Source organism: Emys orbicularis, chromosome 9 (genome assembly GCF_028017835.1).
Source record: "Emys orbicularis isolate rEmyOrb1 chromosome 9, rEmyOrb1.hap1, whole genome shotgun sequence".
Classification (NCBI taxonomy): Eukaryota; Metazoa; Chordata; order Testudines; family Emydidae; genus Emys; species Emys orbicularis.
The window spans coordinates 57,104,744-57,119,009 of record NC_088691.1 but is presented as its reverse complement, the minus strand read 5'-3'; the positions used below and the strand labels follow the sequence as shown (position 1 = coordinate 57,119,009).

The following is a 14,266-nucleotide window of genomic DNA, read 5'->3' as shown; positions in this document are numbered from 1 at the left end:
AGCTTACTTCCTGATATCCAAGAACAAAGGCGGATGGAGACCAATTCTGGATCTGCAGTTTCTCAAGTCCAAGTTTTGTATGGTCACACTAGCAGTGGTCATCCCATCCTAGAAAAAGGCATGTGGTTGCCTCTCGATATGCAAGATGCTTTCACCGACATCCATCTGGCCCATAGACAGTTCCTGAGGTTCATGATCGGCTCACCCCATTTCCAGTACAGTGTTCTTCCATTTGGACTCACCACCATTCCCAGAGTCTTCACCAAGGTTTTCTCCATCACGGTAGCCTACATCAGGTGTTATGGTGTCCTTGTATTCCCATATTTTGATGAATGGCTCCTGGCGGCATGATCCAGATGTGAAGTCCAAGTTTCGACCTCCATGTTCCTCAGCCTCCCTTCCTCCCTCGAGGTCAATGTCGAAAAATCAACCTTGGACCCCACACAATCCCTAGACTTTATAGGGACCACCATCAACTCAGACAGGGCTCTCTACCTACCACGGGATAGGTTCCACACACTGCAAGAACTCATAACTTGCATAATCAACAGTCCTTCTGTCCCGGCCAGGACTTGCCTGTCCCTCCTTGGCCACATGGACTCGTGTACATACGTCACTGTCTTCGCACAGCTCCACCTTTGCTGCCTCCAGATGTGGCTCCAGATGGTTTATTCTCCCAAGCATCATGGCATGGACCTCATGCTGATGGTTCCCCACAAGGTAATTTCATCCCCCCCAATGGTGGATGGACCTATGTCATGTCTGCATAGGGTTCCTTTCTTCACGTCCTTCCTGGACAAGATTATCATCAGCAATGCACCCCTTGTAGGCTGGGGAGCACAAACGGGCAATCACATGATACAGGGAACATGGACTCCAGGGGATTGCAGGAAAGGAAAGGGTAGTCTCATGGTTAAGACATGTGAATTGTACCCTAGGGAATTGGATTCTATCTCTGCCTCTGCCATGGAGGCCTTATGTGATGCTGGGCAAGCCAGTTAAACCAAACTTTTCACAGGTGGTCACTAATTGTGCATACCTCATTTTCTGGGTGCCCAGCTTGAGGCCTTCGGGTCTGATTTGCGAAAGAATTGAGCATTCATAGTTGCATTTAAAGTCAATGGGAGCTGTGCTCTGAACATATAAAGTGTTATGTATAATGCCAAGTACTATTAAAAATCAGGTCCTAGTCATCTCAAATACGGCACTCAAAATTAATGGAAACTTGATCTCCCTGTGTCTTAGTTCTCTATCTGTAAAAAGGGATAAATATCAGTTCATCTCACAGGGGTGTTGTGAAGCTAAATTAATTAATGTTTGTGAAGCATTCGGATATTCTAGTGATGATTACCATAGAAAAGTCCATGAGGAAGTTAGTAATTCTGTCTTCAGAGTAGGGTTTGAATATTGTGCAGCAAATAAAGTCTAGGAGCCTTAACAACAAGAAGACAACAAAATATTGAATAGTTGCTCATTAAATGGTCAACATCCATTCTGTGCACTGAATAAGGAAGTGTCTTGTGGAAAAAATCATATGCGATCATGTAATTAAAGACTGTATCTTAATGTATGTACATGGGGAGAGTGTGTGAATTAAGGTTGCACGGGTGACCGGAATTCTGGCATTTCACAGCTTTTATCTGCTTGACTTTGGAACCTTAATAATGTTCTTTTAGGTTTTTGTGTGTATATTTGATTTGTATAGAGTAAATGCATTATTTTAATGTTGGCTGCCAGATAGTAATTGTAGTGTGTGCAGCTTTCTTCTTCAGTACTAACAAGTTATTTGAAAATAAGAGTTTCACATCTGCTTATTTACATTGCACATTTCAGTCTGCTCTGAGAGAGGAGTCCTAAGGAAATAATAGCATTTGATCACATAATTAAAAGCTGTATCAGAATGCATATGCACAAGGAAGCAGACTTAAAGCTCCACAGAAACTTTAACTTTGGTATTGCCTGACTTTTGATCATAACTCTGAAACATCCAAGTTTCATAGGGTTGTTTTGATGGAATACGTAATCACTGATGATATGGAGAGACAGCAGTCACTCTGTAGTTAAAGCTGCCACTGAGTTTATATTTTACATGTAGTCCTTTCACTCTGGAGGATAACAAAGCACTTACAAACTGTGTATGTGCAGTGCCATCAAAATGCAGCTATGTCTGAGATGATGAGGTTGGGAGGATAGTAAGTAAGGGAGAGGTGACAGACTGAACTGAAGGTATCACACTCTCACTTCCACCATGTAATGACTGAAAAGTGGGACTAGGAACCTAGTTTTGTGCCCAGTGCAGTCAATAGTAAAGTTCCCATTGCTTCAATGGTGCAGGATCCAGCCCTAAGAGAAAGGGAAATCCATATACACAACAGAAAATCATGTGTGTTTTCCTTTTTGTAGAATACAAATTCTGTGTATAAAATAGGATTGAATGGGAAGCATTTGTAATATAGAGTATAAACGTTTTCTCTTTTTTCAGGACAGTGGTGATTACCCGCTTACCATGCCTGGGCCACAATGGAAAAAATTTAGATCAAACTTTTGTGAGTTCATTGGAGTGCTGATTCGACAGTGTCAGTATAGCATCATTTATGATGAATATATGATGGATACAGTGATCTCTCTTCTGACTGGTTTGTCGGATTCCCAGGTCCGAGCTTTCAGGCATACCAGTACACTTGCTGGTAAGTAAGCACAAAGGGTGGAGTTTTCCATACACTCATTGGCCTAGGTCTCTCCCCATTGAATTCAAAGGAAGTTTTACCATTGACTTCAATGGAAGCAGAATAAGACATACACTGAGTGCTTTTAAAATCACACTCAGATTCTAAATATCACACATATTTTAATTCTACTAAAGTTCAGTTTTCCTAATTAAACATGTGTACACTAAACTATGATATAAAAAGTAGGAATTCTTCAGTAGTATGGTTAAATATTAATAGACAATTGAGTTGTTTTCAGTTTTATATTTTTCAATGCAGTGGGTTATATTTATACAGTCTACTGTATAGTTTTCCAATTCTCATGGCATCTTTGATGTTTTAAAACATTATTTTCTGTATGAATGTATTGCTTGAGAAAAATCCTTGACTGTCAGTCCGAAAACTGAAACTCTCTGCTTACCTACCAGCCATATGCAGTACAGGCAGTAGCAGTGCAAACTGTTACTGATGCTTCCCCGCAATGTGCCACGAACCTGTCTTGAAAGCTCACTTCATGTCTCTGAAGGTTGCCAGTTACAGTGAAGGCAGCTTTCTGACATAGACTCTTGTCCACAAAGGACTGAGCTGTTGTATTGTATTAAGAACATAAGAACGGCCATACTGGGTTAGACCAAAGGTCCATCTAGCTCAGTATCCTGTCTTCCGACAGTGGTCAATACCGGGTGCCCCAGAGGGAATGAACAGAACAGGTAATCATCAAGTGATCCATCTCTTGTCGCCCTTTGCCAGCTTCTGGCAAACAGAGGCTTGGGGCACTATCCCTGCCCATCCTGGCTAATAGCCATTGATGGACCTATCGTCCATGAATTTATCTAGTTCTTTTTTTAATCCTGTTTTAGTCTTGGCCTTCAAAATATCCCCTGGAAAAGAGTTCCACAGGTTGACTGTGCGTTGTGTGAAGAAATACTTCCTTTTGGTTGTTTTAAACCTGCTGACTATTAATTTCATTTAGTGACCCCTAGTTCTTGTGTTATGAAAAGGAGTAAATAACACTTCCTTATTTACTTTCTCCAAACCAGTCATGATTTTATAGACCTCTGTCAGATTCCCACTTAGTAGTATCTTTTCCAAGCTAAAAAGTCCCAGTCTTGTTAATTGCTCTTCATATGGAAGCTGTTCCATCCCCCTAATCATTTTGATGCCCTTTTGTGTACCTTTTCCAATTCCAGTATATCTTTTTTGAGATGGGGCAACCACATCTGCACGCACTATTCAAGATGTAGGCATACCATGGATTTATATAGAGGAAATATTATATTTTCTGTCATCTTATCTATCCCTTTATAATGATTCCCAATGTTCTGTTAGCTTTTTTGACTGCCGCTACACATTGAGTGGATGTTTTCAGAGAACTATCCACAATGACTCTAAGATCTTTTTCTTGAGTGGTAACAGCTAATTTAGACCCCATCATTTTATATGTTTAGTTGGGATTATATTTTCCAATATGCATTACTTTGCATTTATCAGCATTGAATTCATCTGCCATTTTGTTGCTCAGTCACTCAGTTTTTTGAGATTCCTTTGTAACTCTTCGCAATCTGCTTTGGACTTAAGTATCATGAGTAGTTTTGTATCATCTGCAAATTTTGCCACCTCACTGTTTACCCCTTTTTCCAAATAATTTAAGAATATGTTGAACTGTGCTGGTCCCAGTACAGACCCCTAGGGGACACCACTATTTACTTCTCTCCATTCTGAAAACTGACCATTTATTCCTACCCTTTGTTTCCTATCTTTTAACCTGTTACTGATCCATGAGAGGACCTCCCCTTTTATCCCATGACAGCTTACTTTGCTTAAGAGCCTCTGGTGAGGGACCTTGTCAAAGGCTTCTGAAAATCTAAGTACACTATATCCACTGGATCACCCTTGTCCACATGCTTGCTGACCCCCTCAAAGGATTCTAGTAGATTGGTGAGGAATGATTGCCCTTTACAAAAACGATGTTGACTCTTCCCCAATAAAGCATGTTCATCTATGTGTCTGATAATTCTGTTCTTTACTATAGTTTCAACTAGTTTGCCCAGTTCTGAAATTAGGCTTACTGGCCTTTAATTGCTGGGATCGCCTCCGGCGCCTTTTTAAAAAATTGGTGTCACATTAGCTATCCTCCAGTCATCTGGTACAGAAGCTGATTTAAATGATAGCTTACACATCACACTCAGTAGTTCTGCAGTTTCACATTTGAGTTCCTTCATAACTCTTTGGTGAATACCATCTAGTCCTGGTGATGTATTACTGTTTAGTTTTATCAATTTTGCTCCAATACCACCTCTAAAAACACCTCAATCTGGGAAAGTTCCTCAGAATTCATTTAGTTTCTCCTCAATGGCCTTATTATCCTTGAGTGCTTCTTTAGTATCTTGATCGTCCAGTGGCCCCATTGGTTGTTTAGCAGGCTTCCTGCTTCTGATGTACTTAAAATGTTTTTGCTATTACTTGTTGAATCCACTGAGGGTAGTAGCATTTGTTGGTCCACACGTGTGCCCTTGCGCCGCCTCATGGTTTCGTCCCAGGCGATAAAGGGCGGGGTGGACCGACCTTCCCAAACTTCCTTCTCACTGCCTCCCTTCCTCTCCCCCCTACCCTCCCAGACTATGGCCAGGAATCCGGGCTTCAAAAGCTATGTTTCCTGCCCGCGCTCCTTGTCTGAGTGAAGAACACCAGCGGTGCCTCTACTGCCTTGGCAAGGCACACATGGTGGCACACTGCACCATCTGTAAGTCCCTCCTGCTCTGGATCAGGGAAGCCCGTGAGCTCTGCCTTTGCAAATATCTAATAGAGGAAGCAATGAGGCCCTGGGTGCACTAGGATCCAGGCCCTGGAGAACCCCCTGTACAGCAGTCAGCACTGGCGGTGAGCACCCCTCTGAGCACCGCGCATGCCTTGGAACCAGCAGTACTGAAGGCTAAGGACAAGTCCCAACATGAGAGCAGAAGACACACTCATGGGCATAAGAGCAGGTCCCCGCAGTGGACTGCTCCCAAGCGCAGTGTTTCCTCCCCAAGCTGATCCAGGTTGGGTGAGACGTTGCTCACAGACCAGCTGCACTGGATTCCCCAGGTGGAAGGTAAGGCCAGGCGCAAATGGGATCCGATGGTGATCTCATCACACAACCAGAATGCTCACTGGTACACGCACCACCCACTTTGCTGGTGCCCACACGCCTGCCAGACAGGTTGGCCCACCAGACACCTGCCAGGCCCCTTCAGCATCTCCATTGGTTCTCCATGGACCCCTGACCGCTCAGAGACATTCTTGACAGCAGAGGAGTTAATCCTCCCATCCCTGCAATCTCTCCTTCTCTCCAGCCCTCTGCTCGCCTGCGACATCCGTACTCCTAAGGATGAACCCCTTCTGCTGCTGATGGAGAAGCCCAACTCTGACTCATCACAGCCCTCTGGTATGAACAGTCTTCCGAATCTGAGGAGTTCTCGGAGCTGGACCAGTCTTTTTCCTTGATGCAACACCAGAGTCTTGGATACATGACCCGGACTGCCCTCCCCGCTGGCATATGACCCTACAAAAGGGGCCTGGTACTGTGACTGATGGACCCCTCTCTTTGGCTGAATCTGGGACCCCATTGGTTCAGCCAAACCAATGACTACCACAGACAGCACACACTATCTCAGGCGTCTACTGACCGTCCACTAGCACCGTCGGTGTATGAAGAAGAGGAGGACATTGAGCTGGTGCTGCTAGCTCCACCGGTCCCGACTGGCGTATCCTCGACACTGGATGAGGTGGTCATCCCTATCCTGCTCTCTCTACCAGATGATCACCGACAATACAGGACTTGTTGCAGAGGGTAGCGGCAGACCTGGGAATCCCATTGGAGGAGATTCAGGACCCACAGTGTTGACTCCTGGACATTCTCCAACCCCAAGGGTCATCCATGGTGGCCATCCTGGAACTGGTGTGGGCAGTGTGGAACACACCAGCCCCGTGTGTGCCCACACTTATGTGGGTGAAGAGGAGATACTTTGTGCCAGCTAAGGGGGCAGATTTCTTATTTACCCACCCATTCCCCAGCTCCCTTGTTGTCCAAGTGGCTGCAGAATGAGCAGGTCAGCAACTACAGAAGTCCACTCCACCAGACAAAACAGCTAAGAGACTGGATTTGCAAGTTCTTAAGGTTTTTGCGGGTGGGATAAAAATGCAAGAAACAATGCCGGAGTGGGTAGAAGTGGGTATTGTGGGGTGGGATGGGAGCGAGATTAAAAAAATAGTCCCGTGCAGGGCTTTACTTCAGCTCTCTTGAATAGAGTTGTTACTCATACTCATTCTCCCTAGTGTGTCAGGATCGACATAGACAATTTTCAATGGAGAAAGGAAAGTTATTTCCAGTAACTCGACTTCTCTAAGTATATTGATTTGCAGATCCACACTAACTTACTCACTTGCTCTCCTTCCCCAACAAGGAATTTTAATGTTACTCTGAATACTTGGGAAGGAACTATGAGGGTTGTTGGGGCCATGATTTCTTATATACTCTCAGTTCTAATGTTTGGATCAGTGAGGGGGATGGGTGTGACCTTGATGGGAACTGTTTTCCAGATGGTTCTGTATCCATGTGTCAAGGGTTGCTCAAGTCCCATGAGTGTGGATCTACAGAGGCAATATGCTTGAGCTTCAGTTACAGGTGAGTAACCTTCCTTTATCTTCCACTCTTTACAGCTATGAAGCTTATGACTGCTCTTGTGAATGTTGCCTTAAACCTGAGTATTCACCAGGATAATACACAGAGGCAGTATGAAGCTGAGAGAAACAAAATGATTGGTAAGAGAGCTAATGAAAGATTGGAGCTGCTGCTTCAAAAAAGGAAAGAGGTAAGTCAAAGATCCAAAGCTATTTTCCTAGTTATATCATTCACTCTCCTGAAAACATGTAAAAGAATATCTAATGCACAAGTTATTTCCTGAAAAAAATGTAGCCTTTTATAGTATTTATAATTTTGAAAATATGTGTTTTCTGTTTGTAGTGCAAAATTTCAAATTCGTTTACATTAACCTCTTCTCCACAAAGGGGAGCAAATTAATCAAGTACACCAAACAGATTTTGAAATTTAAATTATTCATGCTTTCTTGTGCTGTACTTGGGGAGAGAGTTTGGTTTTGTGGTTCAAGCACAATACTGGGAAGCAAGAGATGAGTTCCGTCAAAGAAGTTCTCTGTGTCCTCAAGCATATTACTTAGGGCTACATTGTCAAGTGTTGGGTTCATACACACACAGCTAAGATTGTAAGCACTAGCTCTTCTGCACATATAGAATGTTGGCTATTTTCTAAGATTAATGTACATGATGAGGCAGGCGGAAAATTAGTCCAGAATTGTGCATAGCATGCAGATTTTCGCTAAACATAGAACAATGAGATTTTGAAGCGGATTCTGTGCTCCATCCAACTGTATTGCCCGCTTCTCCCTTTCCCCAGCACAACTGTAGTTCAGAGAGTGACATTACTTCTTTTTGCATCTACTTTGAAAGAACACCAAACTAAGGGGATATTAAAGTCACTTGGTAAATGCCAGTCTGGTACTAGGTGAAAAAAAAACATCATGGAGATGATGTAATTATCCAAAAATCAAGTATTAGATCCCAGGAAATTCAGAGTTAAGTTTGCACTTAAAAGAAATCAAAATATGATAATGTCCAGAAGTGCACAGATAAGTCACCCAAACAACTTTAACTGTACCCTGTAGTGACGCCATGCAAAAATTATATGATTATGATAAAGGCATTTTAGTGTTTGTTGTCTGAGACTAGATAAAATTGATTAAAAAACCCCATTAGTTTTAAAATAATTTCCCCCCCATGATGTCACTACAATGCAGAGTTAAGTTGAATTAAGGTTGGTTGGGTGCCTTAACTGTGCATATATTTTGGATTTTTTTGAAGTGTAATCTTTAATCTGAATTTCATTAATTTATAATACTTGGGTTTGGGATAAATACAGCTTTCCTGTGATGTTTTTACCTCTTTTCATAGATTTGAAGGTCAGAAGGGACCATTGTGATCATCTAGTCTGAGCTCCTGTATAACATAGGCTATAGACATTCTCCAAAATAATTCCTACAGCATATCTCAGAAAAACATCCGATCTTGATTTAAAAATTGTCTGTGATGGAGAATCTACCACTAACCTTGTGAAGTTCAATTGTTAATTACTCTCACTATTAAAAATTTGCTCCTTATTTCCTGTTGAATTTTGTCTAACTTCAATTTCCAGCCATTGGATGATGTTATACCTTTCTCTGCTAGACTGAAGAGCCCATTATTAAATATCTGTTTCCCATGAAGATCCTTATAGACTGTAATCAAGTCACCCCTTAAACTTCTCTTTGTTAAATTAAATAGATTGAGCTCCTTGTATCTGTCATTGTAAGGAACGTTTTCAAATCCTTTAATCATTCTTGTGGCTCTTCTCTTGAATTGTGGACACCAGAACTGGACACAGTATTCCAGCAATGGTCATACCAGTGCCAAAATAGAGACAAAATGACCTGTCTAGTACTACTTGAGATTCCCCTGTTTATCCATCCAAGGATTACATTTGCTTTTTTGGCCACAGCTTCTCACTGGGAGCTCTTATTCAGCTGATTATCCACCACAATCCCTATATTTTTTTCAGAGTTGCTGCTTCCCATGGTACAGTCCCCCATTGTGTAAGTATATGTAGTTGGGATTATTTTTTCCAGTGTGCATAACATTTATAAGTGCAAAGTAGAATTTCATATGCCATTTTGTTGCCCAGTCACCCTGTTTTGTGTGATCCCTCTATAACTCTTCACAGTCAGCTTTGGACTTAACTATCTTAAATAATTATGTATCACCTGCAAACTCTTCTTTGCACTGTTCATTTCCTTTTTCCAGATCATTTATGAATATGTTGAACAACAAAGGTCCCATTACAGATCGTGGGGAAACCTGGCTATTTACATTTCTCCATTGAGAAAACTGACCATTTATTTCTACCCTATTTTTCCTATCTTTTAGCCAGTTACTGATCCACGAGAGGAACTTCCCTCTTATACCATGACTACCTAGTGTCCTTAAGAGCCTATAGCTCTGTCAAAGGCTTTCTGAAAATCCAAATACACTGTATCCACTAGATCACCCGTATCCACATTTTTGTTGACACCCTCAACGAACTCTAATAAATTGGTGATGCATCTTTTCCCTATACAAAAGCGGTGTTGACTCTTCCCCAACAAATTGTGTTTGTGTGTCTGATAATTCTGTTTTTACTATAGTTTCTACCATTTTGCCCGGTACTGAAATTACGTTCATCAGCCTGTAATTGCCAGTATCGCCTTTGGAGCCCTTTAAAAAAAAATTAGTGTTACATTAGCTCCCTTCCAGGTATCTGGTACAGAGGCTTGTTTCAGTGATAGGTTACATACTACAGTTAATAGCTCTGCAATTTTACATTCGAGTTCCTTCAGAACTCCTGGGTGAATATCATCTGGTCCTGGTGACTTATTACTGTTTAATTTATCAATTTGTTCTCCTCTTCTATTGACACATCAATGTGGGACTGTACTTCAGATTTGTTGCCCAAAAAGAAGCAGTTTCAGCTTCTCTCTCCCTCCTTATCTTCTTGCCAGCTTATCAGTTCTCACTGATGTCCTGGGCTATTCATTTAACCACTCTATCCTTTTCTAAATCCAGGGTGTTCTAATATTTAGTATCCTCCTTTTTGGTCCTAGGTTTAGCTTTAGGAAGAGTAAGCTGTTCTTAGTCTGACTGGAGCCAGGTAGGGTGTATTTCCCTATAAACAGATTTCAAGGACTCTTATCTGTGTCATAATTTTACCTTTCTTTCTTGGTTCCTTTAACACAGTGGCTCTCAACCTTTCCAGACTACTGTACGCCTTTCAGGAAACGAATTTGTCTTGTACCCCCAAGTTTCACCTCACTTAAAAACTACTTGCTTACAAAATCAGACATAAAAATACAAAAGTGTCACAGCACACTGTTACTGAAAAATTACTTACTTTCTCATTTTTATCTTATAATTATAAAATCAATTGGAATATAAATATTGTACTTACATTTCAGTGAATAGTATACAGAGCAGTATAAAGTCTGTATGAAATTTTAGTTTGTACTGACTTTGCTAGTTCTTTTTAATGCAGCCTGTTGTAAGACTAGGCAACTCTCTAGATGAGTTAATGTACTCCCTGGAAGACCTCTGCATACCCCTAGGGGTACATATATCTCTGGTTGACAACCACTGCTTTAACAACCCCTTTTAATCTAATTCCATATCAAACAATCCATGTTCAACAAATACATAGAGGGGCACACCATACTTCTAAGAAATAATACAGATATTTCCCAGTTTATCACACTGTTATTTAGATCATTCTGGGCAAAGAAAAGACTGACACAATGTTAAATTTCTCAAAGGAACCATTTAAAAATGAAATGTAATTCATAAATTCATTAATGGATTTACTTGTAAATTCAGAGAAAATTCATTCTGGACCCAAGTTTGGGGGAAACTCAACTTGGTATTAACTATGGAGCTGCAACTGCTGCCTCTATAATAGGTATACAAGAAATGGGTAACATTTTACCACTTCTGCAGGAATGCATGACAGACCTGTCAGATACATGATGGCCACGTGAGATGCATAACCCTTGGCAGGCCTATGAGGTGCTAGTGTTTGGTGAAGAGAATAGGGATCCGTACATGGTTTGTTTGGACCACAAACCCAGCTATGTGTATTTCTAATAATTATTATTACCATTTACGTATCTCTTCCTAATAACTGGGATCCCCACCCACACAAGAGGATACTATGACATCATCTGGATTGAGTGTCCCAACTATAGGATCGTTTCCCTCTGTTCCAGCTTGATGTTATTTTTCCCTGAGACTTTCATCCTTCTCAACAGCACAGAGGCAGTCAGACTGAGGGCGAGATTGCTCTACTGTGGCTCTGAAAGTCTCCTCTATATATACCTCTCCAGTTCAGCCACTCAGGTCTCAAGAGTCTGTACTCGGTCTCTGAGGGGAATGAGCCAGGAACACAAAAGAGGCTCTTTAAATGCATTAGGAGCAAAAGAAGGACAAAGGAAAGTGTAGGTCCTCTACTTAGCAGAGAAGGAAAGCTAATAATTGATGTCATCAAGAAAGTCAAAGTGTTTAATGCCTATTTTGTTTCGGTCTTCACTAAAGAGGCTAATGCCGACTAGATACTCAACACAATTAATATTAACAAGGGGGAAAATAGGGAAAGAACAGGTTACAGAATATTTAGATAAGTTAGATGTATTCACGTTGGTAGGGCCTGATGACATTCATTCTATGGTACTTGAGAAACTAGCTAAAGCAATCTTGGAACCATTAGTAATTAGCTTTGAGAACTCCTGGAGGATGGGTGAGGTCTCAGAAGAATGGAGAAGGGAAGCTTAGTACCTTTCTTTAAAAAGGAGAACAAAGAGGACCTGAGGAATTAGAGATCAGTCAGCCTAACTTTGATATCTGGAAAGATACTGGAACAAACTATTAATCAATTTGTAAGCACCTAGAGAATAATAGGGTTATAAGGAATAGCCAGCATGGATTTGTCAAGAACAAATCGTGTCTAACTAACCTAGTTTGACAGGGTTATTGCGGGGGAGCAATAGATGAGAGATATCTTGATTTTAGTAATGCTTTGGACACTATCCCACATGACAGCCTCATAAGCAAACTAGGGAAATTCGGTTTAGATGAAATTGCTATTAGGTGGGTGCAAAATTGGTTGAAATACTGTGCTCAAAGAGTAGGTATCAATGGTTCACTGTTACTGGGTGGGCATATCTAGTGGAGTCCCGGAGGGGTCAGTCCTGGGTCCAATACTATTGAATATTTTCATTAATGACTTGGATAATGAAGTGGAGAGTATGCCTATAAAATTTGCAGATGGCACCAATCTGGGAGGGATTGCAAGCACTTTGGAGGACAGGATTAGTATTCAAAATAACCTTGACAAATTGGAGAATTGGTCTGAATTCAGCAAGATGAAATTCAGTTGAGACAAAAGCCAAGTGCTACATTTAGGAAGAAAAAAATTAAATGCACAAGTACAAAATGGGAAATAACTGGTTTGGTAGTAGTACTGCTGAAAAGGATCTGGGGTTCCATTGGATCATCAATTGAACATGAGTGAACATTGTGATGTAACTGCAGAAAAGGTTAATATCATTGTGGAGTGTATTAACAGGCGTGTAAGATGTGGGAGTAACTGTCCCGCTCTACTTGGTACTGGTGAGGCCTCAGCTAGAGTACTGTGCTCAGTTCTGGGTGCCACACTTAAGGATAGATGTGGAGGAATTGGAGAGAATCCAGAAGATAGAAACAAAAATAAAACATTTAGAAAACCTGACCTATGAGGAAAGATTTAAAAAACTGGTTATGTTTAATCTTGAGAAAAGAAGACTGAGGGGGAGCCTAATAGTCTTCAAATGTATTAAGTGCTGTTAGAAAGAGAACAGTGATCAGTTATTCTCCATGTTACTGAAAGTAGGGCAAAAAGTAATGGGCTTGCTCTGCAGCAAGGGTGATTTACGTTAGATATTAGGAAAATCTTTCTAACTCTAAGGGTAGTTAAGCACTGGAATAGGCTTCCAAGGCAGGACATTTAAAAAAAAACCAGGTTAGACAAATACCTGTCAGGGATGGTCTAGGCCAGGGCTTCCCAAACTTCATTGCACCGTGACCCCCTTCCAACAACAAATTTACTACATGACCCCAAGGGGAGGGCCGTAGCCCGAGGCCTGGGGTGGGGGGAGTGGGGCCACAGCCCGAGCCCTGCCACCCTGGGTCAGGGGAGAGGGGGCCGCTGCCCTGGGTGGGGGTGGAGCTTGGGCTTCAGCTTCAGCCCTTGGTCCCAGCAAGTCTAATACTGGCTGTGGCAACCCCATTAAAATGGGGTCGCGACCCCCTTTGGGGTCCCGACCCACAGTTTGAGAACTGCTGGTCTAGGTTTATTTGGTGCTGCCACAGCACAGGGGTTTGGACTTAATTCCAGCCCTACGTTTCTGTGATTCTATGAATGGGCACAGCACACCTTTTTAAAGCTTTCTGGGCTGTCTCCTGAGTCAGGAAGACAACACTGCACTGGTTTTCACTTGATTCATATTTGTAAGGTTCTCTTCGCAACCAAAAGGACTGGAAACCTAAGTCAAAATTTTCAAGTCTGGGTGCCTAAAATTAAGCACTTCAGTCTATATTTAGGAACCTAAATAAAAGTGTCCTGATATCAAAAGACACTGAGCATCTTTAGCCCAAATTGACTTCAGAGGTGCCCAGCATCTCTGAAAATTGGGCCACTTTAATTTGGGTCTAACTTTAGGCAACCAGGTTTTTAAATGTGGGCTCTAATTCTTACATATGAATATGCAGATTCTGGATCACATTTCTGCAACATCAGGTAGATTCTGCATCAAATTCCATGGACTTGAAAACTCAGTACACAAAGCTCTGAAAACATCTCTGCCGAATAGCCCCCTTCTATCTTCATGCTTATGCACCAATGAGATGGT

At 41.7% G+C, this 14,266-nt stretch overlaps 1 protein-coding gene across 1 annotated transcript in view; it reads left to right on the top strand.

Annotated features, from left to right (window-relative positions):
- The window catches only part of STAG1 (STAG1 cohesin complex component), a 393,382-nt gene that overhangs the window by 152,029 nt on the left and 227,087 nt on the right, over positions 1 to 14,266 (top strand). Inside the window, exons 8-9 of the mRNA XM_065411120.1 lie at positions 2,483 to 2,687; positions 7,410 to 7,561. Coding sequence (XP_065267192.1) covers positions 2,483 to 2,687; positions 7,410 to 7,561 — 357 coding nt within the window. The remainder of the gene's footprint in view (positions 1 to 2,482; positions 2,688 to 7,409; positions 7,562 to 14,266) is intronic.